A 27,285-nucleotide genomic window follows, 5' to 3' on the forward strand; every position below is an offset into this window, starting at 1 on the left:
CATGGCGAGAAGGGCAGGATCCCAGGAAGGCTTTTCTGGGGATGGAAATAAGAGCTGTCACCTGGAAGGGCTCCAACTGCCCAGCTCCCATCCAGCCAACATGTCCTCTGTCCCCCAGCACGCAGCCTACTGTGGCAGGGATGATGAAGGGCATGGAGCTGGGATGCTGATGGGGACAAGAGGCTTTTGCAGGTTGCAAAGGGGCTGGGGTGCTCTGGGGAAGCAGCCATGACTTGGGTTTTGCTGGGGGAGCAGAAATGTGTTGGGGTATGTGTGAACCCATCTTGTTGAGCTTGCTGCTCTGATTGCTGGCTGTGGAGGTAGCTAAATAACAGGGAGGTAATAGTGAAGAGGTTTTTGACTCACAAGGTTTACCAGCCCAAACATCCCAGATGCTGAGATACAGGAGGCTGCGTCCCTGGGACATCTTAGGTGGGTGTAGGAAGAGGTGGGTGAAAGAGGCTGGACCATGGCAGTTTGAAGCACAGGGAGAGGCTGCATTGCCCACATGCTGCAGCTACTGAGCAAACCTCAGAGGCTGGGTTCATTAACCAGCCCCCCAAGCTTTCCTGATATGGGTGGATGCCACTGACCTCCATAGGAAGCCCTGAAGGCAGAAACGTGGGGCCTCCACACAGTGATGCGAGAAGTAATATTTTGGGGAGCACTATACAAGAACATTAACCTAACCTCTCCTAAATCACTGTGGGCAGCAGGGTGTAAATGGTGATACCATGGGCTGCTCCAGCACCATCTCTTATCTCCAGATGCTTCAAGCGCATCCATGACTTCATGCTCTTGAACCACTGCCACCAAGGAAGCAGGTTCAGGAGGGTTTTATCCATCTGGGAGCTGGTTTATACCTGTCTGGGGCTGAAAGACGATGGATGACAAACCTTCTGAGGGGAAGAAAATGCAATTACCTGAAGTAGGCTTTCAGCAGGACATGGAGACAGCAGAGCGACATTGGTGAAACCCAGGGAAAAGGGGATAAAAGACCAGCTGCTCACATCCAGGGCCTTGGTTTGCTTTTGGTTGCCTCCTCAGAGATGTTGTTCGTGCAGTAATTAGCGATGTAAAACATGCATCAGCCTCTTTGTTCCCATTAGACTTGGCTACGGTTTGAAGCGATGCACAACAGTAGCCGTGGTTAATTTTACCCAATGTTCACTTTAATTTCATTTAAGACCAGCTGTCTATAAATCTATAGTGCCTATTTACATCACGTACAAATAAATATATATAGAATTCTGTGCTGAGAAGATAAATCTGTGCCTGGAGAAGAGAAGCTGCATGCATCAGAGCAGGTTCCAGTGTCTGAAGGGGGCTGCAAGGATGCTGGAGAGGGGCTCTTCATCAGGGACTGGAGTGATAGGACAAGGGGTGATGGGTTCAGACTGAAACAGGGGAAGTTCAGGTTGCAGATAAGGCAGAAGCTCTTCCCTGTGAGGGTGCTGAGGCGCTGGCACAGGGTGCCCAGAGAAGCTGTGGCTGCCCCATCCCTGGCAGTGTTCAAGGCCAGGTTGGACACAGGGGCTTGGAGCAAGCTGCTCTATGGAAGGTGTCCCTGCCCGTGGCAGGGGCTGGAGCTGGGTGAGTTCTGAGGTCCCTTCCAACCCAAACCAGGCTGGGATTCTACATAACAGGTAACAAGGCACTGACAGGAGCAGGGCACCCCAGCCACCAGCCTTGGGGTGATGTGTACAGTCAAGCCTAAAGGCTCAGTGGTGGCTCGGTGCCAATGGTGTGATACCTCCTTAGCGATCAAACCTCCCTCTATATTCCTCCACCCTAAAATCCCCTGTGTGTTGTGTGTCCAGGTCAATATTAACCCTGCAGGCAGTGCAGAGTTGTGAGCCTGCAGCAAGCTGTGTCTTATTTGCGTCCAAGCAAGCACACCTATGTTTAAATACCTCTAAGCAAACAAGTCCACCCAGCTCCGGCTTTGTTCTTCTTTGTGTCTTCAAGGCTGGGTTTACTGGCAGTATCCAAGGGCAGTTTGTCTGCTTGCTTACAGGGCCTGGAAGGATGCCTGCTTGGTGGTATGTGTGGGTGACGTTGCCCTGGTAGTGTTGGTCCCACGCTACATGGTCCAGTGTGGGCTGGTGGCTTCTACCATCTTTCAGCATCACATCATGCCTAAGCCACCACCACTGCTGCATGGATCCCTCAAACCTGCGTTTGTGGCATCCCTCCTTCTGGCAGCATCAGGACGGCTGGGAGGAGGCTGCCGTGGGGCGATGGAAAGGGCTGCAGCTCCTTGGTCCCAAAGCGTGGAGAGATATGGTCAGCTAAGAAGCGTATGTGGAAGTGCCGGCCAACACAGTGGACCAAGCTGCCCACTACAGCGCACTGGAAGCCACTGGGGTTGGCCATGGTGTAGGTGGCACATTCATACCATAGCTTGGCCTTGGCGCTGCAGCGGTAGACACCAATGCCTGTGCCACGGTGGAGGTCGAAGCGGTAGATGAAGCCGTTGGTGCTCACCATCTCGGCTGTCCTGTTCTTGCCACCGCTGGCCGGGCTAACCCTCCAGCTGTCCGAGCGGGCCGTGTATCGCAGCAGCACGTAGCGCAAGGTGCCTCCTGTCACGTAGATCTCCCCATCACACACTGTGGCTGTGTGGGCCACAGCAAAGGTATCATGGGGAAGGGGTGCGGCGAAGGTCCAGCGGTCCTGCCGGGGGTCATAACGCTCTACTGTGTAGAGACATTCACCACCGATGGCATAGAGGTGGCCATCCAAGGCCACGAGCTTGCAGTGCGGCCGTGCTTGGTTCAAGGGGCAGATCTCCCTCCAGATGTTGGTCAGGGGGTCATAGCAGAAGACACGGTTGGAAGGTCTCTGCATCCGGCCCATGCCCTTGCAGCCGGCCACCACGAAGAGGTAGTTGAACATGCTGCACATAGCACACCCCTGGGAGACCACCTCTGGTGGCACGTGGCAGAGGTGATGCCAGCAGTCCCCTCCTTCATCATAGCAGCAGAGACGGCTGGTGTGGAGGCCGGGCTCCTGCAGGCTGACGTCTGCCACGACCACGCGCATCTTGCCCTTCATCCTCCGCCGCAGGATGAGGTCCCGCTCGCCGGCGTTGAGACGGCCGTAGATGGACGGTGTCCTCAACACCTGCAGGTAGTTGTCACTCATCACTTTATAGGCAGCCTCCTGGAGGTGGTGGAGCTTCTGCGCCTTGGCTGTGCACAGAGCCTCGTAGCAGTTCCCCAGGTCCAGGTGGGTGGATGGCGGCATTTGGTCAGCACTGGCCACCAGCCCCAGCCAGGGGCTTGCAGACCGTGTGTCAACTGGTGCTGTGACCCCAAACCCCTCCATGGGCAGCTGGAGGTGGGGGCTCTCTGCTATGTGGAGGATGCTGTTCTTGCGGCCAGGAGACGGGGGCTCAGGATGGGGCTCCAAGCTCCCCGTAGATGCTGGAACTATGGAAGAGGTGGTAGGATCCCGCATTGCCAAAGCTGGGTCTGGCTGCTGTATCTCTTCATTGACTCGCTCTGAGCTGTGGCACTGGGATGTTCCCAAGGGGATGTAGGGGGGAGACCTCCTCTTTGACACAGACTGGGAGATGGACTGGGCGTAGTAGTCATAGACTTTGCCTTTTAGGCCAGGGACTGGCTGCCCGGCCCTGTCCTTCGCCCGCTGCTCGGTGATGAACCCCTCCTCTACCTGGATCTTCGCAACCGAGGAGAAAGAATAGGAGGTGTCTGACCCTATGCTGCTCGTCGTCATCGTTAGCGCCAGGTCTGAGGTGACACTGAGGGTCTGGATCATCCCCCTGTGCTCCTCAACCTCCTGGCTCATGCCTCTGCCGGCCAAATCCTGCTCCATGCTTTGGGCAAGGCTGTCATCATCAGCAGCAGTCCTGGGGGAGAGCCCTGCGCTGGGAGCAAGCGTGTCCTTCTCCCCAGAGCTGCTCAGGGTTTCAGCTGCATCCCCAGACTCATAACAACTCAGCTCACTTCCCGGCTCATTTCCTGACTCACTTCCTGGCTCTTTTCCCACCTCACTTCCCAGCTTGCTTCCCACCTCACTTCCCAGTTTGTTTCCTGCCTCACTTCCTCGTTTTCTTGCCAGCTCCATTCCGAGATCACTTCCAGGCTCAGTTCCTGCCTCACCTCCCAGCTCACTTGCCCTCCTGCCCATCCCCACTTTCTTGCCAGCCAACCCCAGTTCAGAAACCACCTCCTCTTCCTCCTCACCCTTCGGCAGACCCCAGTCCCACTGGGAGGGGGTGCTCAGTGTCCCAGTGCCACTCACTTGTGCATCCCCACCACCTCTCCTCACCTCCTCCCCAAACACCCTCCTCCTCCGCAGCCCCACCGCATCATCCCCATCCCCATCGCGGGCAGCATTTTCCCTGTGCTCTTCACTGGCCCGTGGGATGTTACCCCCAGCAATCAAACGGGACTTATAGAACCTGTACGCCAGCGTCAGGAGGAGCAGAGCGGAGAGGACCAGCTTGCCGGCCAGCGGCATGTCGAAATGCCAGGACGGGGCTACCCGCTGGGGCATTTTTCCATGCCGGGAATGCGGAGGAGCCGATTAATGATTGTCGAGCGAGCGCGGAGCGTGGAGCTGAAGGTTTGGGGCAAGGTGACTTTGAGCGGACAGAGCTGGCAGGAGGCTTCTGGACAAGCTTTGCATGTTTGGGATGGGCTGGGCTCCGGGGAGAAGGTGCAGCCCGGAGCTGGTGGCACAGAGCCGGCTTTATTAGGCTGGTAAACAGAGAGGCTCAGACGGAAGCGAAGGGAGGAAACGTATCTCCTGTGAGCAGCCCGGTGGTGCTGCCTGCTCGGTTCTTTGGCTGTTTAGAAGCAAACATGCAATGAAAGGAGAAAATAAGTCGTTTTGTCTGGGAAAGGTCCCTCATCCCTGAGTGCAGGTGTGGGAAAGGGAGGGGGAAGCAGCCCGGTGCTGGGTAGACCTTTGCTCTGACACCCAGCAGCTGCGGGTGACTAATTCAGTAGCCTTTGTTTGCGGCATGTTAGCTAATGAAGGGTGACAGGAAATAGCCTGAAAGCTTCTGGGGTCTCTCCGAGGCCAGCGTGGAAGTGGCAGGAGAATTAAGAGCTGGTGAAAAAGGACCTGGGGGTTTTGGGAGGGGGGGATCCATCACTGGAGAAGAAATCAAAGCAGGAGTTAAACTGCAGCTGGTAGCTGCCACATTTAAAGACCTGCATCTGTATGCATGGGGAGGGGGATGAACTAAGGAAAGTAAATGAAAGCTTTGGGACCAGGAAGAAATCTGGGATGGGAGGGATGGGAGTTGTCATTTTGAAGTGATGTGTTGCTGCATGAGGGGTGTCCGTAGGGATTGGAGTCACTGTGGGGAAACTGAGGCACAGAGAGTGCCAGACGGTGCCACATCGGCTTCTCTCTCCCCCTGGAAGGATGTCAGTGATGTGTCTGGTCCTGTTCTGGATTTCCAAGACGCAGGGGAATTATTGTCCCCATCGTCCCAGGGGCAGCCAGGTCCCAATGCTTGGTTTGCAGCAGGGGAAGGAGAGAGGAGGGAGCCTTGGGAATGGCATCCTGCTGTAACTGCTGCCAAGTGAGCTGAATTCGAAGGGATAGAATGAATTTCCTTTTCCCTGAGGGCAATGTCTTACATGCTGAGAGATGCAGGAAGCAATGAGGCCCTGCGAGGCCCAAATGTAGCTGGGGGTGGGCAGCTGCTCCTGTTTGTATGCAGGGACTCACTAGCTTGGCCTTAATCCAGTGGGATTTGCCAGAGAAATGAATCCAGGTGATGCTAAAACAGCTCATTGTACGTGGTGTAGGTGTGGTGGGTCCCTGCTGCATGGGTCGTGGGTATATGTGGTAGGAGGTCTTGCCATGGGTCTTTAATAGGGGGTCTTTAGGGTTTTTATGCATGATCTTTAATGGGCTCATGAGCTCATACCTGGTGTCCACAGCCTCCCAGACCACCTCCTGGGCAGCAGCTCATCTCCACCAGCCACTGCATGAGGTCAGGCACTGCCTTTTGCGATGGGGGGAGCATCTGAACCTCCTTGGGGCACATTTCCCACCATCACCAGCACCTGCAAGGGCTGAGATGCTGAATTTCACCTCATGGCTTTGCACAGGGTGCCCAAGGGGATGGGAGTGGTTGTATACCTGCTGCTAGACTTGTTGAGATGGAGGACCATGTGCTATCCATGTCAGACCTCTCTCTATGTATTTATATATGTATATAGAAAGGATGGAAAGGGAGCAGAGGGGTACCTCCTCATGCTGGGTCGGCAGTCAGGGACCCCCTGTGCTCATCCCTGCTGTGAACGGGGGGAGCCCACCAGTGGCTTTTAGGGGGACCTTGGGGAAGTTTCCACCTTGTATGGGTGCAGTATGAGGAAACGCAGCAATGGAGATGTTGGGGGAATGAGGATATCCAGATTAAGAACTGGACTTTGGAGGAGGGTATGCACTGGTGGGATGCATCCTTTGCATGAGCTTGCTCCAGGGGCCAAAGCAGCACCAGCCAAAACCCACTCGCCTGCTTCCCTCCATTGACTTTGGGATGGGGACCCAAAATCTATCTCTGGCACGGCCAAAACCTCATGGAAAGTGGTATCCTGTCATCCTGCAAAACCAGAGGAGCCTGAAGCTGGGCTGAAGCTGAGGTAACCGGGATGTGCATCAAGGCTGGGAGTGTGTTTGGGGCTCAGTGAATTGGTGAAGGGTCTGGGCAGCCGAGTGGGGCTGTGACCCCCGGGTGTCTTCATCTCACTGCTGCAGGTGCCTGCTTTAACCTGCAGGTAGATCTGCAAAGATCCCTGCATTCCTAAGGTGGGAGGGGTGAATTTTGCATGTACTGGGTGGTCCTATGAACGTGGCCATAGCAGTAACTGTGCCCAGTAATGAGGCAGGGGAGGCAGGGAAGGCACTGCTGCTCCCATCAGTATTCCCAGCCCCACTGAGTGGGAGCATCCCTGATTTTGTGTCCCCCACATCCCAAAGGATTGAGGACTTGGATGAGCCACATCCTTGAGAGAAGCAGGGCTGGGTTACCAAAACCCCGAGTCTGGTGCATGCCAGGCTTATCAATGTCATTTTATGGACCTTGGGAGGATGACACATGGAGCACAGGGAGGGATGAGGGTGTATCCAGCAGGCAGCTTGCTGTGGTTGCTGTTGCCTTCACATATGGCAGGAGGGGGGGACCAAAGCCTGTCTGCTGAGCTTGAGCTGTGGGAGTTGATGTCAGGAAGGAGGATTCCCATGTCTGACGTATAAACGTGTGCCTTGAGGTGAGGAGCATGAGCAGCCACGTAGGGAGCAGGGGCTGCATCTCAGAGCAGCAGTGATGCCTCGTCACTTGTGACTCTAATTGAATGTAATTGCCTCTTCCAAATCTTGCTAAACCCTGTTCAAAGTCCCTTGAAATGAGGGACCATCGATAACGCTGCTCCTTGGGGCTTTCCACTGGCGTCATCCCCAAGAAGCACCATTAATATTTCACAAGCTAATCATATCTCATAGGCAGGTTGTCAGCCGTGGATCTGTCATCTCTCATCAATAATGAACCAACCCGAGCAGCTCTTTCCCCCTCCAGCCTCCTGCATTATTCACTGCCAGGTTCCCAAACAACGGGGTGTGTGGTAGGGGGGAGCCAGGGATTTAATTGATGTCTTCCATAATTACCTGTAGGAAGGTGGATGGGGATGGAGAGTGAGGTGGTGGGTGAAGGTTGAGAGAGGGCAGGAGGTGAAGGCAGGGTCCAGCACAGTGTGCATGGTTTTCTTTGGATCACTGCTGGATGGGATGGCATCTCTTTGTGTCCATCGCCCTGGGGGGACTCTAGGAAAGCAAACAGCCTCAACTGCCCAAAATGAGAGGCTCCCATGTCCCCTCCCTCATTGCTTTAGCTGTGCTGGTGCTGAGAAGGTCCCAGACTATAGCTTGATCCATCACCATGCCAGCATCCCTGGGGAAAGAGCTAAGCATCCTGCATGCCCATGGAGGGGTGGATTTCGGATGCAGGACCACAGTGCCCACTGATCTCCTCCCAGCTGCTGGATGTGAAGGTCATGTTGTTCCCAAGATATCACAAAGTATAGCTGGATGATGGTGGTACTGCCACTGTAATGCTCCTCATTTCCACGGTTCCAGGCTAAAGCCACCACATTTGCATTTAAATGGAGGTCTGGGTGTCTGTAAATCCTCATTTTTCGAAGCAAGAGGGACTAATGGTTGTTTAATCATGTTGGGATGAAGCTCACAGAGTATCTCCAATGCAGTGAAGAGGGCGAGAAGCATCCGTGCTGTGGTGGGGCTCTCCTGTCTGCTCGGTAGTGCTGGGGGGAACAGCATCATGCAGATTTCCCTAAAGAATGCAGATTTCCCTAAAGAATGAAGGTTCCCCCAAAAAATGAAGGTTTCCTTCTCACCCAGGGAGGTGCAATGGATTGGAGCAATGAAAGCAGTCAGAGGGGGAGCAGGCTTTTGGGCAGCTGGTCCAAAGGGATGCGGATGCTGGGATGCTGTTGCTTTGGGATGAAAGCAGAGCCGCTGAACCTCCTACACCCCAGCCAGCTCCAATCTGTCCCTGCATTGTTTCCAACCCAAATTGTAAACCCGTGTGCTTTTATGTATGGGAAGAAACATGTCTGTTCTGCTCCTTTGAGGCTGGGAAATCGCTCGCAGCGAGGCTGGCAACAGAGCATGGTGGGGACTGAATCTGCTTAATAATAATTAATCATAATAGTAATAATAATGCTTAGCACTTGTACGGGGCTTTGCAAAGATGAAGCGCCACATGGCTGCTGACTAATCCTATAGGATTAAGAGTTCCCAGTAGAAAAGACAAGGGAGCACCCTCTCCTCAGGTTCCTCCCAGTCACCATCCACTCCCCAGGGATCCTGGCCTGGGTCTGGATGCTCTCGAAGCATCATGGGGATGGAAAGCAGCCAGGAAAACTGGGCAGGATTAGGGCAAAGCCACCTGGTTTTTGCAAAGAGCCATCCCAAAGCAGGATGAATGTTGTACTGGGATGTGCCTGGTGGTACAGGGCACCATGAGAATGGCCAGGATCTGGCCATACTGGACTGTTATGTGTTTCCATGGTGACAATTAGCCAAGAGGGATGGAGAGGGTGGAACAGACCAAATGTGGGTGCTTTAAACTCAGCTGGTGCCTGCGCTGCCCGATGGGGCCCATGCTGCCCACTCATGTGTGAGTGCTGACATTTTGGGCTGGGAGCTGCCTGTCACTAGAGATTGACTGTCCAGGCTGGGACAAGTGATGTGCGTGATGCCTGTCTTCCAGCAAAGCTGATTTGACCTGAACAAGGTCTGGATTAAGCCAGTGATCCAAGCTTTTGAGCTCCCAGCACCACCGTCTGTGTGCATGAGGGCTGAGTGGGGCTCATCTCCAACAAAGAATCATAGAATAGTTTGGGTTGAAGGCACCTTCAAAGCTCACCCAGTTCCAAATCCCTGCAATGAGCAGGGGCATCTTCATCTAGATCAGGTTGCCCAGAACCACATCCAGCTGGCCCTGAATGTCTCCAGGGATGGGGCATCCACCACCTCCCTGGGCAACCTGTGCCAGTGCTTCACCACCCTCAGTGTAAAGGATTTCTTCCTCACATCCAGCCTGAATCTCCCTCCTTTAGTTTAAATCCATCACCTCTTGTCATGTCACAACAGGCCCTGCTAAAAACGTCTCTCCATCTTTCTTATAGGCTCCTTTTAGGAACTGAAAGGCCTCAACAAGGTCTCCTGAAGTCTTCTCCAGGCTGAACAACCCAATTCCCTCAGCCTTTCCTCACAGGAAAGGTGCTCCATCCCCCTGATCATTTCTGTGGCAGTGCAGTGGGAATGGTAAAAATGGCTTTTCTAGGGGAAATCTGGTCCTTGTCTCATAGAGGACACCCCTTGCAAAGCCTCTGGGTACCCCAAGAAGGTGCTGGATACCCCAGCACAAGGCAAAACATGAAGCACAGCCTTCTACCAGGGGGAAGATTTCTCTTTTTCCTTTTAATTAAATTGTCTGAGGAAGCCAAGACACAGACAGAAAGAGACCGAGACTGTAAAGAGTATAGAAAACCAAAAAGAGAGCATAGAACCGATTGATGGAGGTGTCAATGCTGGGTGGAGCCGTACGGAGGAAGAGGAGGAGGAGGAAGAGGCAGGCAAAGCTTCACGTTAGCTCCAGGATCACTGTTAGGGTGAGCGCCAAAACTAGTCTGAAGCCGCAGTGGCCGGTAAGTGAACCTAGGCAGGAGGAGAAAAGGGATGGGAGATTAGGGAGCCATATCTCAGTGCTTGGGTTTGAAGCAGGATGGGGTTACCACGTTTTCTGGGTGGGGGGGGATCACCCTCCTAAACCTGCTTTGGAGCTTGTGTGGGGTGTGCAGCAGGTCAGGGATGCTGCAGGGAGCATCTGTGGGACCCTTTTTGGTGCTAGGACATCCCTGCTGCCAAAGGCAAGGGCTTGGGTGATGCAAAGAGGGATGGCCAAGGGCTTGGGGACATGCAAGGACAGATGCTCTGCACGGTCCTTCACTCCCCGGGGTGTTTTGGGTCAAAATACCAATGCCCCCGCCACTCACCATTGGAGTCCTCTGTTCCTCTGGGAATATTTGGGTTTTCTAATGGAAAAGAAATAGCGGAGAGACAAGTTTATTGTGTGTGTGAGGGGAAATGAGTGAGGATTCGTGTGTGTGGGGGGGTGACCCCGTTTGCTGCCCTACCAAAAACGATGAGCCGGGTGTGGGTGTCGGTGGAGCCCAGGGGGTTCTGGGCAGTGCAGCGGTACATGGAGCCATTGAGCTCAGCTGGGACCCGCTCCAACACCAGCTCCTTGCCATCGTGCTCGGCGCTGCCGTCGAGGAGCCGGCTTCCCACCCGTGTCCAGGTGAAGAGGGGCTCAGGGAAGACTTCATTCTGCAGGGAAATGGGGGTAAGGAGTGAGCAAACCCCGTCGTGTGCCTGGAGCAAGGATGGGGTCCTGCTGAAATGCAGCCCAAGACCACCAAGCCGACCCCATAAAGTGCTGGTGTGGATGCAAAGCTGTTCATTGGCATGGCATTGTCCCCATGGCAACGGGGATGGATGTGTGGATGGAGATGCTGACCTGGAAGCCCTGCACCAAGATCCTCACGGTGTCTCCGACACGGGCTCTCGTTGGGGTCATGGTGATCTTTGGGCCCTTCGGAGCAACTGCAAGGGAAGGGGACAAAAAGGGACGTCAGCTGAGCACAGCATTCCCAGTGCTGGTGGGTGCCCTTGGCTGGGGTTAACGATGGTTTGATGAATGACTGTGGTGAGGGGTGGCATGGCCTATGCCAGCCCAGGGCGGGCTGGTGGCTTGGTGATTGATGGACAGGCTGGTGGATGTCCAAATGACTGATAGACAGGTAGTCAAGGACTCTGCAGGAGGATGAATGGGAAGACTGAGATTGATAGACGACTGTTAAGGGGACGCATTGATGGTGAAGGACACATTTCCTAACCGTGCCTTTCTCTTCTCAGAAACAGGAGTCAAGAGGGGTCAGGTTGGGTTGAAGCCATGGAGATGGGCACCTCAGGAAAGCATCCTCAAGACAAGGTGGCCTTGGTGAGTCCTGAACGAGTGCTGTTAGCATGGGAGATGGCCACAAAACCTTGCTGGCACCAAACACCAAGCACAGCCCTGCACAAAGGAGGGGATCCCACCTGCGTCAGGGTGGGATGGGGTAGCACCAGGAGCTGCCTGGTCTTTGAATGGAAGGAGCCTTTTGGAGGCTCAAAGGGGAAAAAGGGCAGGAAGGAGTCTGTGGTTTGCTAACAGTGCGTATCTCATCCTTTGTATCTTCAAGCGCTGCTGTGGATGGGACAGGCTGAGCCTGAGCATCACCCCAGCAGCACACAAAGGGACAAACAGCCACCAGAAAACACAGCAGTCTGTGGTGGTGGACATTGGCTCTTGGAAAGGGCATCCATGGCCCAGAATGCTCTGCATGAACACACACCAGGGACCATGGTTGTGCACCTGGGCTGCAACACCCATGCAAGATCCATTCTTCCAGTGTTGGAGCAGGGCGGATGGCCTGCAGGTGCTGCACCATGCTATGGTTTGCACCAAAAGATAGCTTTCTGTACCAAAGCGAGTGGCTTGTCTTGGTTTCAATGTGGCTTTTATTGAGAATACATATAGTGTTTATATGCTATTTATATAGAGGGGTTTAATGGGAGATCTGCTGGGAGGTTGCCCAAAATCTGGGTGTAGATGGTGGCAGTGGGGTGCCCAATAAGTCGTCCAGGCTGCAGGCATCGTAGGGCATGAGGAGGGCTGTGGATCTTGGGGGGCAGTTTGGGGTGAACTTTGCTATTACAGGTATTTGAGCTACTGGGGAAGAAGTAGCAAGCCATCAAGGTCTTGGTGTCATGGGGAGCCCCCGAGAGTGGACACCTAAGCCTGATGAGCAGAAGAAGGTGTGAAAATGCAGGACTTGGGCTGGTTTTTGGCCGGTTGTACGCTGGGAGATAGCTTTAAAGCTCTGTGGGGAGGAACAGATAATGCAAGGCCCTCTATTACCAAGGGAGCTGCTGCTCCTCCCTGCTGACTGCCAGCCTCTCGCTGACCTCCTCATTGGCACCAAGCTCACACTAATTGTGGTGGTTGATGAGCTGAAGAGACAGAGCACCAGCACGGAGAGGCTTGTGCACACTGAAGCCTGTGCCAAGGATGGGTGGGGAGCCAACAGGGTGAAGCTCTCCAGGAGATGGTACATCACTGCTCATGCAGTGAGCCAAGTGCCCCACTTGGCCAGGACAAAGCCCAGTCTTCCTCACCCAGCTCAAGGGGAGGAAGGCTGGAGCAGCCTGTTTGGGAGGGTACCCTGGAGTGTGGCAACCCCACTGGAGAGCGCTCCCAACAGGGAGGTCCTGGCATCAACCCCACTGCCCTGTCACAGATGGGGCCTCACCAGCCCCACAGGCTCCCTGCATGCAGGGGCCAAGCCTGGCTCATCCCCAGCAGTCCCCATGGGATGAGTTTGGTGGTGATGGCCAATAAGGGTCATGGCATGTCCTCAGGTCTCTTGGGACTGGGTATTGGTGGATGGAGGTGACATCACTATGGGATAAACGTGCTCCCCCCACAACATGACCCCAGTCCGGAGGAGCTCCTCCATCCCATCCCCTCCCATAGGAGGTAACACTAAGGAGCTCCCACCTCCCCACCTTCCCTGCAGGCGCCCAAGGCAAAGACCCACCAAACACCAGGTCCCCCCAGCACAGCCCCCAGGTCTAACACCCCCCTCCCTGCTCATCCCTACACCCAGCAGAGCCCTGGCTCCCCTCAAAACCAGCCCCTCCTGGTCCCTCCCTGCCCTGGTCCTATGCCTCCCCTTTACATGCAAACACCCATTCCCTTCTCACCAAGGGGGCTTCATGCATCACAGACCACCCCTGTCCAAAATCTAGGGCTGTGCCCACATCACCCCTTGCTGTTGACACCACTGCCTTGCTCTGATACCCCAGGAACTTCTATTCCCCGCTACCAGCCCCACACATCCCCCCAGACCCCCATTACCTGCATCTAGAGCCCCTTCCCCAGCCCTATGTCAACACAGCAAACCCACCCTATAGAATCCAGACCTTGCTCCTCTGTATGGGGCACCGTGAGGCTATGAGGACATGGGGAAGAAGCATCCACACAGCCTCTTTCTTTCCCTCCCCATTCACAAGGGTCTCTGCACCCTATAGACCCCAGGCCACCCCCTTACTCATCCCTAACAGGAAGGGGGACGAGCCCTTCTCATGCCTGACGGACCCACACTCCTACTCTGACACCCTGCCATCACCACCTTCGACCATCATGCAGCCCTATGTAGCACCTTGTTTTGGCCTGCAGGTGCACGAAGACGCCCAAAAGAAAACAGAAAGAGCAATAAAAAGAGGAGAAAAAGTACAAAAAAGGTTCAAAAAGTGCAAAAACCCCAAGAAACAGCCCCACAAAGCCACCACGAGCTGCATGGACCTTACCAAGCGTCACCTCGGACTGCATGGGCATGGAGAGTGCTGGGTGCTTCACCTCGCAGCTGAAGAGCGCCTCATTGTCGATTTGGGGGTTGAGGGTCCAGGTGAGGGTGGCCCGCGCCTCCACCGTCCCATCGCTGACGGGTGCATGCGTGTGGCGGAAGTAGTAGATGGGCTCTGCCACGTGCACCCACCGAGGGAATTCCCGGCTCACCACCGTCTCGGGAATGGTTTCGGTGACGGGATCCCGCTCGGCCGCCAGCCCCCTTGGGGGTTCCAATGTGGCCGGGGCTTGCCCAGCTCCCACCTCGCCTTCATCCGTCAGGGATTTTGGCACCTTGGTGTCATCCAAGTCGCGGTGAAGGAGGTTACGCGGTGCCCAGTTCCCGGTGCCGACCGGCGGCTCCGGCAGCGGCGTGGCCTCGATGGGCTCCCCGTCCCTCTTGAAGTACACCTGCGAGGGGACAAAAGGGGCAGTGAGACCAGTGGGGACGGTCACCACCCCGGACATCCCCACATCCCACCCCTTGGGTGGCTTTTCTTGGAGCTGCTTCCCAAGGTCCCCATGAAAAGATGCTGAAGGGTGAGATTGGGGTAGCAGGCAGCTATTTGACTTATTTTGCCTTCAAAATCAGCACATAGATATGATATATTTTTAGCATATATATGTATATATTTGTGTTTGCTTCACAGATACGTATGGAAGATAAACCCCTGGGGGCTCACCAGCGGGGCGGGTTTGCCACCAGAGACCACACACACCAGGGTGAAGTTCTGCGCCTGGTAGCGGCTGAAGGGTGCTGGTGTGTCAGCGGCGAGCACCGAGATGGACGTTGGAGGAGCTGCCAGGGAGCAGAGCAGGGGCATTAGTGTGATGTCCTCAACACCCACCCATCTCCATCCTCATCCCCATCCTAGTCCTTATCTCCATCGAATCATGGAATGGTTTGGATTGGAAGGGAACTTAGAGCTCCTCCAGCTCCAACCCCTGCCACGGGCAGCGACCCCTTCCACTAGAGCAGCTTGCTCCAAGCCCCTGTGTCAACCTGGCCTTGAACACTGCCAGGGATGGGGCAGCCACAGCTTCTCTGGGCACCCTGTGCCAGCGCCTCAGCACCCTCACAGGGAAGAGCTTCTGCCTTATATCCAACCTGAACTTCCCCTGTTTCAGTTTGAACCCATCACCCCTTGTCCTATCTCTATAGTCCCTGATGAGGAGTCCCTCTCCTGCGTCCTTGTAGCCCCCTTCAGACACTGGAAGCTGCTCTGAGGTATCCATACAGCTTCTCTTCTCCAGGCTGAACAGCCCCAATGTTCTCAGCCTGTCTCCATACAGGAGCTCTCCAGCCCCTGATCATCCTTGTGGCATCCTCTGGACTTGCTCCAACAGCTCCATGTCCTTCTTATGCTGAGGACCCCAGAACTGCACACAGTGCTCCAAATGGGGTGTCACAAGAGCAGAGCAGAGGGACAGGATCACCTCCTTTGACCTGTTGTCTCCATCCTCATCCTCACCCCCATCCTTGGGGATGGAAAAATGAACCAAATCCCTGCTGTCCCCCAACCCTGAGACCCCAACCCATTCCCACCCATGCAGGGCTGCACTCACCCATCACGTTCAGGAACACATTCCCAGAGGCCAGGACCACCTTCTCCCGCGTGGCTCGGTCGTAAATCCCCACATGGCACTCGTAGGGACCGTTGTCCGAAATGCGCACCTCAGGGAGGCTGGGGAGGAGAGACGGAGCTCACCACCTGCTCCCCCTTCATCCTGACCCCATTTCCCCGGGGGATGCAGTGGTCAGCATCCGGATCTCAAGGTGTCGGGGTTGCTTTTTACTGGTGACAGGGATCAATACACTATTAATAACTGCAGTGGCTGCAGGAGAGAGCTGTGTAATGTGGTTCAGCAGCTGGAGTTCAGCGGCACTGACAGCTCCTCAGGAGGGGAAGTAATTGTATTATAGAAAGAAGAAGCGTATGGGAGCTAAAAGCACCACCAAGAGCAGAAGCCCACGAAGCCTGGACATCAAACACCTGCAGAACGCCAATGTTAAAGGCTCAACACTGAACATTACAGACCGCTCAGGCGATGCAATGGCTGCAGCAAAGCGTGGCAGATGAAAAGCATCAAATGCTCCAAGCAAACCCAGAGTAAACATGGATCGATAGATTATCTAGGGTCTTTATAGAGATATAAAGAAAACCAGGAGAGGAAGAGATGTGCAAAAGGCTCAGTGATGCTGGAGGTGGAGATGATCACACCAGCTGCAAAGGAGCCACTTTGCTGACTAGCAGCATCCCACCTCACCAGTTGCAGCATCATCTCAAGTCCCCGGCTGGTAGCATCCCACCCCATCAGTCAGCATCATCATCCCACCTTGCTGGCTGGCAGCATCCCACCTCACCAAACAGTAGCATCCCACCTTGCCGGTTGGCAGCACCATCCTGCCTTGCCAGCCAGCATTATTCCACCTCAGTGGTCAGCAGAATCCCACCACAGCAACAAGGGTAGGATCAGTTCCTACATGGAGCACCCTTCAAGCCACATCCAGCTTAATCCCCTCCGCTTTTCTGGACAAACTGAGGCATGCACCTCACAGGGCTTCTCTGTCCTGGGGTAAATCTGGCTCTGGTTTGATGGATCCTTTCTGGAAGCCTCTGGCTGCCTTCCCATGCCTCATCCTTGCTACACGAGCCCCCCACCAGCACGAACCCGGCCCTGTCGAAGCGAACAGTCACTTGGCAACTCCTTTTAATGGCCTTGATGCTTTCAACTAAGCCTCCTCCATCTGTTTCAGTCTCTAATTACCCACGCATCAAGTGGGAAATCATCCGCACCCTTCGTTAGTGGCTTGCAGGAGCAGTTTTGGTCCCCACCAAGCTGGGGACACCGTGTCCCAGTGGCTGCCAAGGACAAGCCCTTTGGGTTTGCACGTCGATTTGGGTGTAAAATAGTCCTAATTGGGTCGGTTCGATGTTTCTGCTATGGGTAAGGACCGGAGGGAGGGGCTGCCCAGCCCTGCAAAGCCAAAACGCTGCCCGTTATGTCCTTTGTGTCCTCTAAGCATGCTGGAAATAAGGGGAAAAAAACCCTATATAGATATTCATAAAGCAGTGCCTTCCTCGACAAGGGTGGGTTTTTAATCAAAGGAGGGGAAGGGAAATAATCCAGGGTTGAATATCTCTCAGCTTTGCTCTTCACATCTGAGCGGGCGGCGTTCAAAGCCGCTATGAAAAGAGGCAGCCCCGGCAGCCCTCTGTGCCGTGCAGATAAGAGCCGCGCCGCTCGGGATAACGCTCCGTGGGACGGCACCGACGTGCCCGTGCCATTGCAAAGATGAAAAGAAGAGATGAAAATCCAGAAGGGTAAAATGAAAGGGGGAGAAAAACTGAGTGGAAACGGCTGGGAAGCACCTGACCCATCACTAAACCCTTCCTAATAGTGCTCCATTTCTTCACCAGAGCCCAAAATGAGGCAGGAGACCCCCCCCTCCAAATAGAGCATCAAGCCAATGATTCAGAAAACAAGTCTTTTCAGAGCCTCCAAGAAATATCTCCTTTCTCTCCAGGCAACTTGCTGTTTTCCTCTGTAAAAAGGCGACTGTGTGAAAAGACTTTTACCATGAACATCCCTGGCTCCACGGATGATTTGCCGGCGCCGTGCCGATGATTACCGATGCTTTTAAGTTCTTGGTCCTAGGGCGGTGAAATTTTCTGCTTGCAAATGCTATTAGTTCTACAATATGTGGTGAAAGGGAGGAAAACGGAGGGTTCTGAGCCAAAAAAAGCAGCTGGGGGTTGGTGCAGTGTGCCATAACCGGGTGAACATGGCGTGTCCTTGTCCCTTGATCAAGGGATGCTTGTGTTGTCTCGCTCCGTGCACAGGGGATGTTTTAGTCTGGTTTAATACCCCAACTTTCCTGCTGCTTCCCTGTTTGAGGAGAGCAATGGCCAAATCCAGCATTGAGTGAAACCACCGGGTTTATGGCAGGAAGCAAGGCTGGTGAGTTAGGGAATGCGTAATCCCTTTGTGAAGCCGCCAACACAAGCTCTAAACAACAATTAGTTGTGTCAGAAATGTGTACAACATTGGAGTGAGCTGCTGAGCGGAGCCTGTGCTCCAAGGGGAAACAAAATAAAGGAGTGGAGCAGCCTCTGAGCATCTCCTGAACATCCTCTTGTGCAACCTATTGCCTGAGCATCCCCTGAGCAAGCCCCTGAGCACCCTCTGACCAGCTCCATAGCATCTGAGCAAGCATCTGAGCCACCTTTCTTTATTGCCTGAGCATCCTCTGACCAACTCCACAGCATTTCCTCAACAAGCCTCTGAGCAACCTTTGATCATTGCCTGATCATCCTCTGACCAAGATCCTGAGCATCCTCTGACCCCCACAGCATCTTCTAAGCAAGTCCCTGATCATCTCCTGAATATCCCTTTGGCAACCTATTGCCTGAGCATCCTCTAAGCAAGCCCCTGACCATCTCCTGAACGTCCCTTTGGCAACCTATTGCCTGAGCATCCTCTAAGCAAGCCCTTGAGCACCCTCTGACCAACCCCACAACATCTCCTGATCATCCCCTGACCTTCCTCAGCAATCCTTGAGCATCCTCTGGGCAAGCCTATGGTACCTCTAAGCATCCTCTGAGAATCCCTGAGCATCTCCTGAGCAAGACCCTGGGTATCCTGAATATTCCCTGAACAACCCCTGAACATCCCAAGCTTCTCCTGAGCTTCCCATGAGCAACCCCTGTGTGTCCCCCTGAGCAACCCTTGAACACCCTGAGACTCCCCTGAGCATCTCCTAAGCAACCCCATACCATGTCCTCTCCAGCCGTGCTTTCCTGCTTGTTTTCTGCTCCATAGTCACTTTATTCCCATGCAGCCACCCAACACACTTGCTCTTCCTTGTACTAAAAACCCACCTCTGAGTGTAACAGAAAAAAACAGCAAAAAAAAAACACCCTAAAACTCAAATTCTAAGAAATTAGAAGGGATTTCCACTTGCGCACACACTCATCCGATGGGACCAGCCCTGCCCAAGCCCTTTCCAACCACACACAGACATTTGGAGTTGGAAACATCACATCACCTTGGTGAAACAACTGTATTTTCCCCATCAGCCACAGAATTCTTATTACGACGTTGGGAAACATGAGCTATGGAATGCGATTGGCAACTTCTCATTTAAAAAGGACACAAAGAGGTAAAAAGTAATAATTGTGGAAAATAAATACTTCACCCTGGCTTTTTTCACCTTGAATTAAGTCTCCCCCTGGCAGTTTTTACCAGGTTTGGTTTTCCTTTTATACCATTGGCAATAAAGGAAGTGTGTAATTAGTAATAAAGCTGACACCCCTGCAAGTGATTTTGCACTTGGAAAAGAAGCAAAGACTAACTTCCATGCTGCCTGCTTTAAATATAGGATAGTGATTTTGTTGTTTTCCCAAGCCTTGCTTTTCTCTGCCCTGGAAATCGCCACCAATGTCACCTATTCCCTAGGGACAAGAAGGAACATTTGGACAACCCTAGGATATGTGGTGATGGAGCATTAAGGCGTGGTAATTTCTTTGCAATGCAATGAATCCCTGAGACAGACAAAGACAATCAAAGAGTCAAGTGTTGCCCAAATCATAGAATGCTTTGGGTTAGGAAGGACCTTAAAGCTCACCCAGCTCCAACCCCTGCCACGGGTAGGGACACCTTCCACTAGAGCAGCTTGCTCCAAGCCCCTGTGTCCAACCTGGGCTTGAACACTGCCAGGGATGGGGCAGCCACAACTTCCTTGGACAGGCTGTCCCAGTACCTCAACATTCTCATAGCAAAGGATTTCTTTTTGTATCTAACCTGAACCACCCCTGTTTCAGTTTGAACCCATCACCCCTTGTCCTATCCCTACAGTCCCTGATGAAGAGCCCCTCTGCAGCATCCTTGCAGCCCCCTTCAGACACTGGAAGCTGCTCTGAGGTCTCCACACAGCTTCTCTTCTCCAGGCTGAACAGCCCCAATGTTCTCAGCCTGTCTCCATACAGGAGCTGCTCCAGCCCCTGAGCATCCTCGTGGCCTCCTCTGGCCTTGCTCCAACAGCTCCATGTCCTTCAAGACCTTCAACTACCCCAAAATAGGGCCAGATTTGTAAAAATAGGCATTAGGAAGCAGCCAGCGTGCTGGAGAAGGGGATGTCAAGGTGACTTACCGCACGGTGGACTGGTAGACCAAATCCTCCCTCTTCCGATAGTTCTCCATGTGGGAGAAATTGGTGGAGAACATGGCATCGAAGGTGAAGATCTTCTGCTTGATGGTGCCACCGTCGGTGACCTGCAAAAGTAAAACCAGGATATGAGATGCCCAAGGTCATGTTTGCAAATGCACGAGCATCTTCACACCCACTTTTTCATTTGTAATATGTTTTTATTATATTTATCTTTAATTTCTTCACTATTTTTCTTAAGCATCAATAAATATTATGTATCTAGTATGAGCTTGCTGAATCCAAATGCAAATCCAGTGCATTTCCATCCCGTTATCATGTTGCCAACTCCCATCTCTCTCTGCTCTAAGCAGAAAAAGGCTCTTTTTAGGAGCAGGGAGGGCTCATTTCTTCCCTGTGCCCCTCAGTGTCCTCAGATTTATCTTCATCCCTTCTGAGGAGCAAAGTTTAGCACAAAATTAGGAGGAAAAGGCAGAGGAAAGCAGTGTGTGTGTGTGTGTGTCTATGCACGTTCTGGGGCTGTAACAGCTCAGATCGGTCCATCAGAGGGTTAGAATAGTTATTTTTTAACACAAGCCAGGTGCAGACGAAAGGGATTTGGGGGATTATCCCCCAAAACCAGCATGTCTCAGGGAGGAAAACAGTTTTGCCACCCAGCATTTCTCTCCCCACTTGGACAAAGCTCGTCTTTGGTTCCAGATTTGATCTTTTTCCCCTTTTTTACGGCTAAAAGAAAGGGGAAAAAAAAACAAACTGCTGACACTAAAACCACCTCTTCACATTTATTTGTCAAGGCTGAGGCTTTTATTGCAAAGAAAATACATGCTGGCACGGATGTGGGATAAAGAACTGCAAGAAGAATTATCAGTGTTGTAAATCTTCGGCCTTGGGAATGAGGGGAAGTTTTCAAGGACGTGTCTGATTTTCCCTGGCTTTTATTGATGCCCTGGGGTAGGTATGGGGAGAAACCTTGGAGCTGCTCCCAGGCTGAGAAGCTCTTCATGGATCATCTCAAAGGGATTATGTTGGGGATGCAACAGAGTGGTTGGTTCAAGGAGGGATGCTCAAGGAATGGGGATGGGGAGCAGTGGAAGTGATGCTCATAGACCAGGAGTTTGCAGCCACAGGAGTTCCCCAGCACATCTGGACAGATGTGGGCAAAGCCAGGGAGCATGAAGCTACATCCAAGGATGGGAGTGGAAAATGAAGCTCAAAGCATCACTCATGCCACCCATGGGACCCCTTGTATCCCCCTGAGGATGCACAGTGAGGCAAGATGCTGCAGCCTGGTTGTATCCTTAGGGAATTACAGGCAGTTAATAAGCTCCTGTGGAAAGGCACATATAGAATAGTCTCTCTCCAGGGATTAGACCTACTTTCAGCCTTTTATGTGCACCCTGGGGTCAATTATTTTGGAGAGGAGCTGCATATGAAGTTGGTGAAGCCACAGGGGTGCAGAAACAGCCAAGCCACTTCTTGCTGGGTTAAAAAAGAATGACAATTCAGCAGCATGCAACAGTGATTGCCCCACATTATGTGCCCACACTGAGGAGTAGGAATAAAGGGTCACAGGACAAGGAAAAGGCAGGTTTAGGGCAGCAGAGCTGAGCTCAGGCAGCCCAAGGCTGCCTGCTGCATTATGTATAAGCCCTAGTAAAAACCTTATTCCTGACATAACACCAGCAATTGCCACTGTACAGGGAGACATTAACCTCCTGCTCCTTCCTGCTGTCACAGAGGCAGCCCCAACCTGCCTCTTTCCTCTCACCAGTGATCCGGCCCTTTGCTGTCCCCAAAATACACTGGTACCATTAATATTGCTGGAGCATCTCGCTGGGATGCTCACGGGTTAGAAAAGCATCATGGAGAGATGGGTGGGAGACCAAGGGGATCGGTGGGGAGGGATTGTGGAGGACAAAGTGATTATAAAGGGACAGGGCCTCTCCATAGCACTCTGGGACATGAAGCATCACTGGGCTCCAGTCCTAGGGCTGAATTTACACCCTTTCCCCAAGGAGCTGCAACAAGCACTTGCTACGGCAAGAGGGAAAATAACCTGAAGGGGCTGTAGGGTGCGAGCGCAATGCTTAGTGTGCTTCCAGGGGTTTGCAGCATCCCTACATCCAAAACCATGTCACAGCCTCCGGGAGAAACACATCGTGCTGGGAAACCTCTCTTCTAGCTGATATCCTTCCTCCTGCCCTGAGCTTGCCGGACCACTCGGTCCTTCCTTGCTCAGAACCATCCAGAACACCACCAGCAGCACGCTTGTCTTCCAAAAATACAGAGTAGTTGATTTATTTGCCCAAATCTGGATGGTCTGATCCCAAAATGAGCACTACAACCCATCTTTATCTCCCAAAGGGGAGCACCCATGCTGGTGCCCCCCTCTGGCATCACTAGACCACATGCCTGATCAAACAGGTACTGGGAAGTGCAGCCCAGGCTCCCCACTGCATCCCTGGAGCCAGAGTGATGCCCATACCCAGACGTAATAAAGAACTCAATAAACTCTGCTGCTGCTTGTGACCTCCTCTCCCTGCCTGAGCATGAGGAACTAAAAGAGTTCCCCACACTGACATGTAAATGATCATCTCCCAGGCAGATGAATGGCACGAATCAAACCTCTCGCAGTTACCAGCCCAAGATCTCTCCATCAGCAGCTTTGCTCAGATCTTACAGAGCATCCCTGCAGCCTTAGAACTTGAGTTTTTTACCCTATAGAAGAGCAGGTTTATAAATCAGAGGCACGACCCACCATAAATGGGGTTGGCTTGAAAATAAGGAGGGGGCTGTGAGTTTCAAGGGGTGAGAAGTAAAAAGCAGCATCCCGATGCCTCCCGTCTGGACCATCCCCAGCATCCCCAAACCAACACCCCCAAATCTGGGCTGTCCCAGCAGCATTGTACGGTATAAGAAGGGCTTGCAACAGCCTCAGGACATTGGGTGTCCTTCACTTGGCTCCTCCATCCTGTCTTCCCCCTCCCCTGGAGCTGATGCCGCTGCAAGTAGTGACTTTATCACTGTCACCAGCAACACTTCCCGCTTGGAGCCACCGAGGGAGACGCTGGCCGGAGCTGTAACGTCTCATTGCTCCTAATGGGCAACGACAGAGGCAGCCCCTGCAGGGACTGAGCTTTGTCACCATTGATCAGGCAGCTCCGAGAAGTACCACCACCATCTGTAATGCATCGGCTCCTACCTGCCTTGGCCTCTGGTTTCTGAGCCCCCCCCCCCCCAGACTTTGCCAGGCAGGGCTCCATCGTGCAGAGCGAGCGGAGCTACGTGGACTCCTTGAAACGCATCCTGCAGGTGGGAGAACCCCTTGTTTGGGATGGGGAGCACAGGGGCTCAGGGATGCTGATGCACCGGCATCTCCCACAGGATTACAGGAACCCGCTGATGGAGATGGAGCCGAAGGTGCTGAGTGCTAGGAAGTGCCAGGTGGTGTTTTTCCGCCTGAAGGAGATCCTGCAGTGCCACTCCATGTTCCAGATCGCCCTCGCCTCCCGTGTGGCCCGTGTAAATCATGAAATGGTTTGGGTTGGAAGGGACCTTAAAGCTCACCCAGCTCCAACCCCTGCCATGGGCAGGGACCCCTTCCACTAGAGCAGCTTGCTCCAAGCCCCTGGGTCCAACCTGGCCTTGAACACTGCCAGGGATGGGGCAGCCACAGCTTCTCTGGGCACCCTGTGCCAGCACCTCAGCACCCTCCCAGGGAAGAGCTTCTGCCTAAGAGCTCATCTCAGTCTCCCCTCTGGCAGGTTAAAGCCATTCCCCTTGGCCTGTCCCTACATCCCTTGTCCCAAGCCCCTCTCCAGCTTTCCTGCAGCCCCTTCAGGCACTGGAGCTGCTCTCAGGTCTCCCCTTCAGGAGCCTTCTCTTGTCCAGGCTGCCCCAGCCCAGCTCTCTCAGCCTGGCTCCAGAGCAGAGCTGCTCCAGCCCTCGCAGCATCTCCATGGCCTCCTGTGGCCTCACTCCAGCAGCTCCAGGTCCCTCTTGTGCTGCTGCCCCAGAGCTGGATCAGGGCTGCAGGGGGGGTCTCCCCAGAGCACAGCAGAGGAGTAGATAAGTCCTCACGCATGGGTGCTATAGAGAGCAATGCCTGCCTAGGGTGCTGCAGACAACAACACCATCCCCGTCTCTCTGTTCTTTTCCTTCTTGCTAATTAGACTGAGCACCAAACTCTAATTAATTGAGGCAGAGCAACCCCAGACCCAAGGGCTCCCCTCCACCCTCCGGCTCTTCCAGCTGTACATCCCTAAGCCAAAGCCCTGGTCCCCACTGGGCAGAGGGATGCTGAGCACAGGATCACTGCCCTCCTCCAGGGAATCCTGCCCAGCCCTCGCCTGCCACCAGAGCTGTGCAAAAGACTTTACTGTGATTGCCATCATCCGAGCCCCCGGCTGTGTGTACAGGCTGCTGCCAGATGTCTGTGCAGAGCCACAACAGACACCCTGAGGATTTTCTCTCCCTCTCCCGCTTCCTATTATTTTCCTGTAGAGCTCTGCACTGCTGCAAAAAGTCATTTCCTCCCTCCCCATCCCTTGCTGCAGCGTGGCACTGACCATACTAATCAGGTCTCAGTGTGACCCCCAAGACACCAGAGAACAGCTTGACAGCTCCGTGTCTTCCTTGGACTCATTACAAGGATGCCACCTCCCTTGTCCTCTGCACAAGGGGTTTTCGGTGCTCGCCTGACGCACAAGGGGTCCAGACCCGTGTTTGCACATGTTCTCAGGCACATCGCGCCTTCTGGAGATGACTTCAGCACGGAGGGGGTGGGTGAATATTAATTATCACCTCTGCAGATGGTGCATGTTCCTGTTTGGGCTGTGAAAAAGCCCCCTTTGCTCATCCCAGGTCTCCTTCAGTCCTTGCATGAAGCAACCTAAAGCAGCGGCTCATGCCGAGAACTGAGGGAGAAGTTGTCTGCTGCTGCCACCCCTGTTTGCTGCCCCTCAGCAATGGGGCTCCCATGTTGCAGAGGAGGTTTGGGGGTGCTGGTTTGCAGCAACGGTGCTTCTCAGTGGGGTTTTACCTGCCTTACCCATGGTAAGAATCTGGTTTACACCTCACAGCCCTGGTGTGCACGCACCTCAATGGGTTATGCACCCATCCCATGGGTTATGAATACATCCCATGGCTTATAGACACACCCCATGGGTTATGCACCCATTCCATGAGTTATGAATACATCCCATGGCTTATAGACACACCCTATGGGTTATGCACCCATCCCATGGGTTATGCATCCACCCTGAAAGGTTATATGCACCCACCCCATCAATTATGCACCCACCCCATGGGTTATGCAGCCATTCCATGGGTTATACAACCACCTTGATGGGTTATGTACACATCCCATTGGCTACGGATGCACCCCATGGGTTATACATGCACCCCATGGGTTGTAAACCCACCCTGACAGGCTATGCATGCTCTCAACAAGCTATGCATGCACACCGATGGGTTGGAGATACATGTGTCACCTAACCTGATGGGTTATGCATGCACCCTGATGGGTTATGCATGCATCCCAATGGGATGTGCATGCATCCCAATGGGCTGTGCATGCTCACAGCAGGTTAAGCATGCTCCTGACAGGTTACACACAACGCTTCATGGGTTATGCATGCTTCCTAGTGGGTTAAGCATTTACCCCATGGTTCTGCATGCTCCCAAATCATTATTATGCATGCACCCCAATGGGTTATGAATGTACCCCATGAGTTATGGATGCACCTCATGAGTCATGGAGTTATGGATGCACCCCATGGCTTATGCACCCACCCTATGGCTTACACCAAACTGCTGCCATTGTGTTTGCTGCTGTGCTGCCCCTTCTGCTTTCCCTCCCTCCCCAACCCAGTGTGTGCCTCTGGAGCCACTCTGCATCCTTAAACTCACGGAGCTCACTCTGCCCTCTGTAAAACGAGACATGGGGAAGGGAAAGGGGAGCCCCAGAGGGACCCCCACACCCCGCTCCAGTGCTTCAGTGCGCTCACAGAGATGCTGTGAGGATGATTTACAAATGGTAGGAACAGAACTGCACAGCCCCAGCATCTCCACCTGGCCCACAGGAGACCATCCGTGACCTCTGCACAGGGGTTTGGGCTGCAAAAGTCCATGAGCAAGACAAGATGGGAGGAAAAAAGGGGAAAAAACCCTAAAATCAGAAGGGAATTTGGAAAATCCTAAGATGCTCTATGAGAAAAATCACTTTCTGAATGCAGGAAGATCCCTGGGAAAGGAGAAAAAGGGAAGGGGAGGTAAAAAAACGGGAAGAAAAGGGGATTTGTGATGATAAAAATAAAAGCTGGGTTATTTTTTCCCTTCTCACTCTCTCTGTGGTTACTCAGAGTGTAATTTGCTCGGCCACCCCAGCGCATCGTCCTCTCACCAAGGGCTCCTACATCCCTCCACGCAGGGGGATTAAACAAATCCATCCCCAGCTCGCGGGAAAGTGGGTTAATCCAATCTTACCGAGTGGGAAAGGGAAGGAAAAACCTGGTGGAGATGGTGGAAGAAGCACTGCACAAAAATCCTCTTCCCCAAAATAAGGGGGAGACGAAGCCAACTGCAAGGTGCCATTTAAGGTACAGGACAGGTTTTGGGTTGTATTTTGCTGTTTCTCTGCTTGCATTCCCTACACACCTAAACACAAACAGCCAGGACATGATGGAAATATTCCTCTGCATGCACCACGCTTCAGCAATTCAATATATATCAGTCCAGAGAGCACCTTTCCCTATAGATAAACCTGCCAGGAGGCAAATAACAGCTTCAAGGCAGACGATGCTCCTTGTTTGGGGAGCAGAAACAAGATGGTAAACCAAAACATATCCTTGGATGAAGGGCAGTGATTTCACCCAATGCCACCAGCCCCCTTGGCTCTTTCTTTGCCTCCTCTGTGAGTAAACATCCAGGCAAAGAGCTGATTTTTTCCCATCCTGGAAATCTTGAGTTTCCTCCGGTCAAACCATCACAGGGGGTTTAGTTGTGTTTGACAGCTTATGCTGAAATTCCCCAGAGAAAGGCAAGAATACTGCTCTGGACTGTTACAGCTAAGGCTGGATCCAGGCTTGGTGCAGAT

At 53.3% G+C, this 27,285-nt stretch overlaps 2 protein-coding genes across 2 annotated transcripts in view; both read right to left on the reverse strand.

Annotated features, from left to right (window-relative positions):
• Positions 1 to 1,150: 1,150 nt before the first annotated feature.
• On the reverse strand, positions 1,151 to 6,121 carry KLHDC7A (kelch domain containing 7A). Its single transcript, XM_062623600.1, has one exon. It carries the CDS (start codon positions 4,522 to 4,524, stop codon positions 2,170 to 2,172), a length of 2,355 nt encoding a protein of 784 aa, XP_062479584.1. The 5' UTR covers positions 4,525 to 6,121; the 3' UTR covers positions 1,151 to 2,169.
• Positions 6,122 to 9,971: 3,850 nt separating this feature from the next.
• Positions 9,972 to 27,285, reverse strand: part of IGSF21 (immunoglobin superfamily member 21) — a 39,957-nt gene continuing 22,643 nt past the window's right edge. The window contains exons 3-10 of the mRNA XM_062623610.1: positions 20,175 to 20,296; positions 15,587 to 15,705; positions 14,704 to 14,819; positions 13,984 to 14,431; positions 11,090 to 11,175; positions 10,707 to 10,899; positions 10,566 to 10,604; positions 9,972 to 10,227 (exon numbers count right to left, since the gene is read on the reverse strand). Coding sequence (XP_062479594.1) covers positions 10,154 to 10,227; positions 10,566 to 10,604; positions 10,707 to 10,899; positions 11,090 to 11,175; positions 13,984 to 14,431; positions 14,704 to 14,819; positions 15,587 to 15,705; positions 20,175 to 20,296 — 1,197 coding nt within the window. The 3' untranslated portion in view covers positions 9,972 to 10,153. The remainder of the gene's footprint in view (positions 10,228 to 10,565; positions 10,605 to 10,706; positions 10,900 to 11,089; positions 11,176 to 13,983; positions 14,432 to 14,703; positions 14,820 to 15,586; positions 15,706 to 20,174; positions 20,297 to 27,285) is intronic.

This window comes from Pezoporus occidentalis, unplaced genomic scaffold (genome assembly GCF_034315485.1).
Source record: "Pezoporus occidentalis ecotype Australia unplaced genomic scaffold, CSIRO_AGI_Poc_V1 ctg255, whole genome shotgun sequence".
Lineage (NCBI taxonomy): Eukaryota > Metazoa > Chordata > Aves > Psittaciformes > Psittacidae > Pezoporus > Pezoporus occidentalis.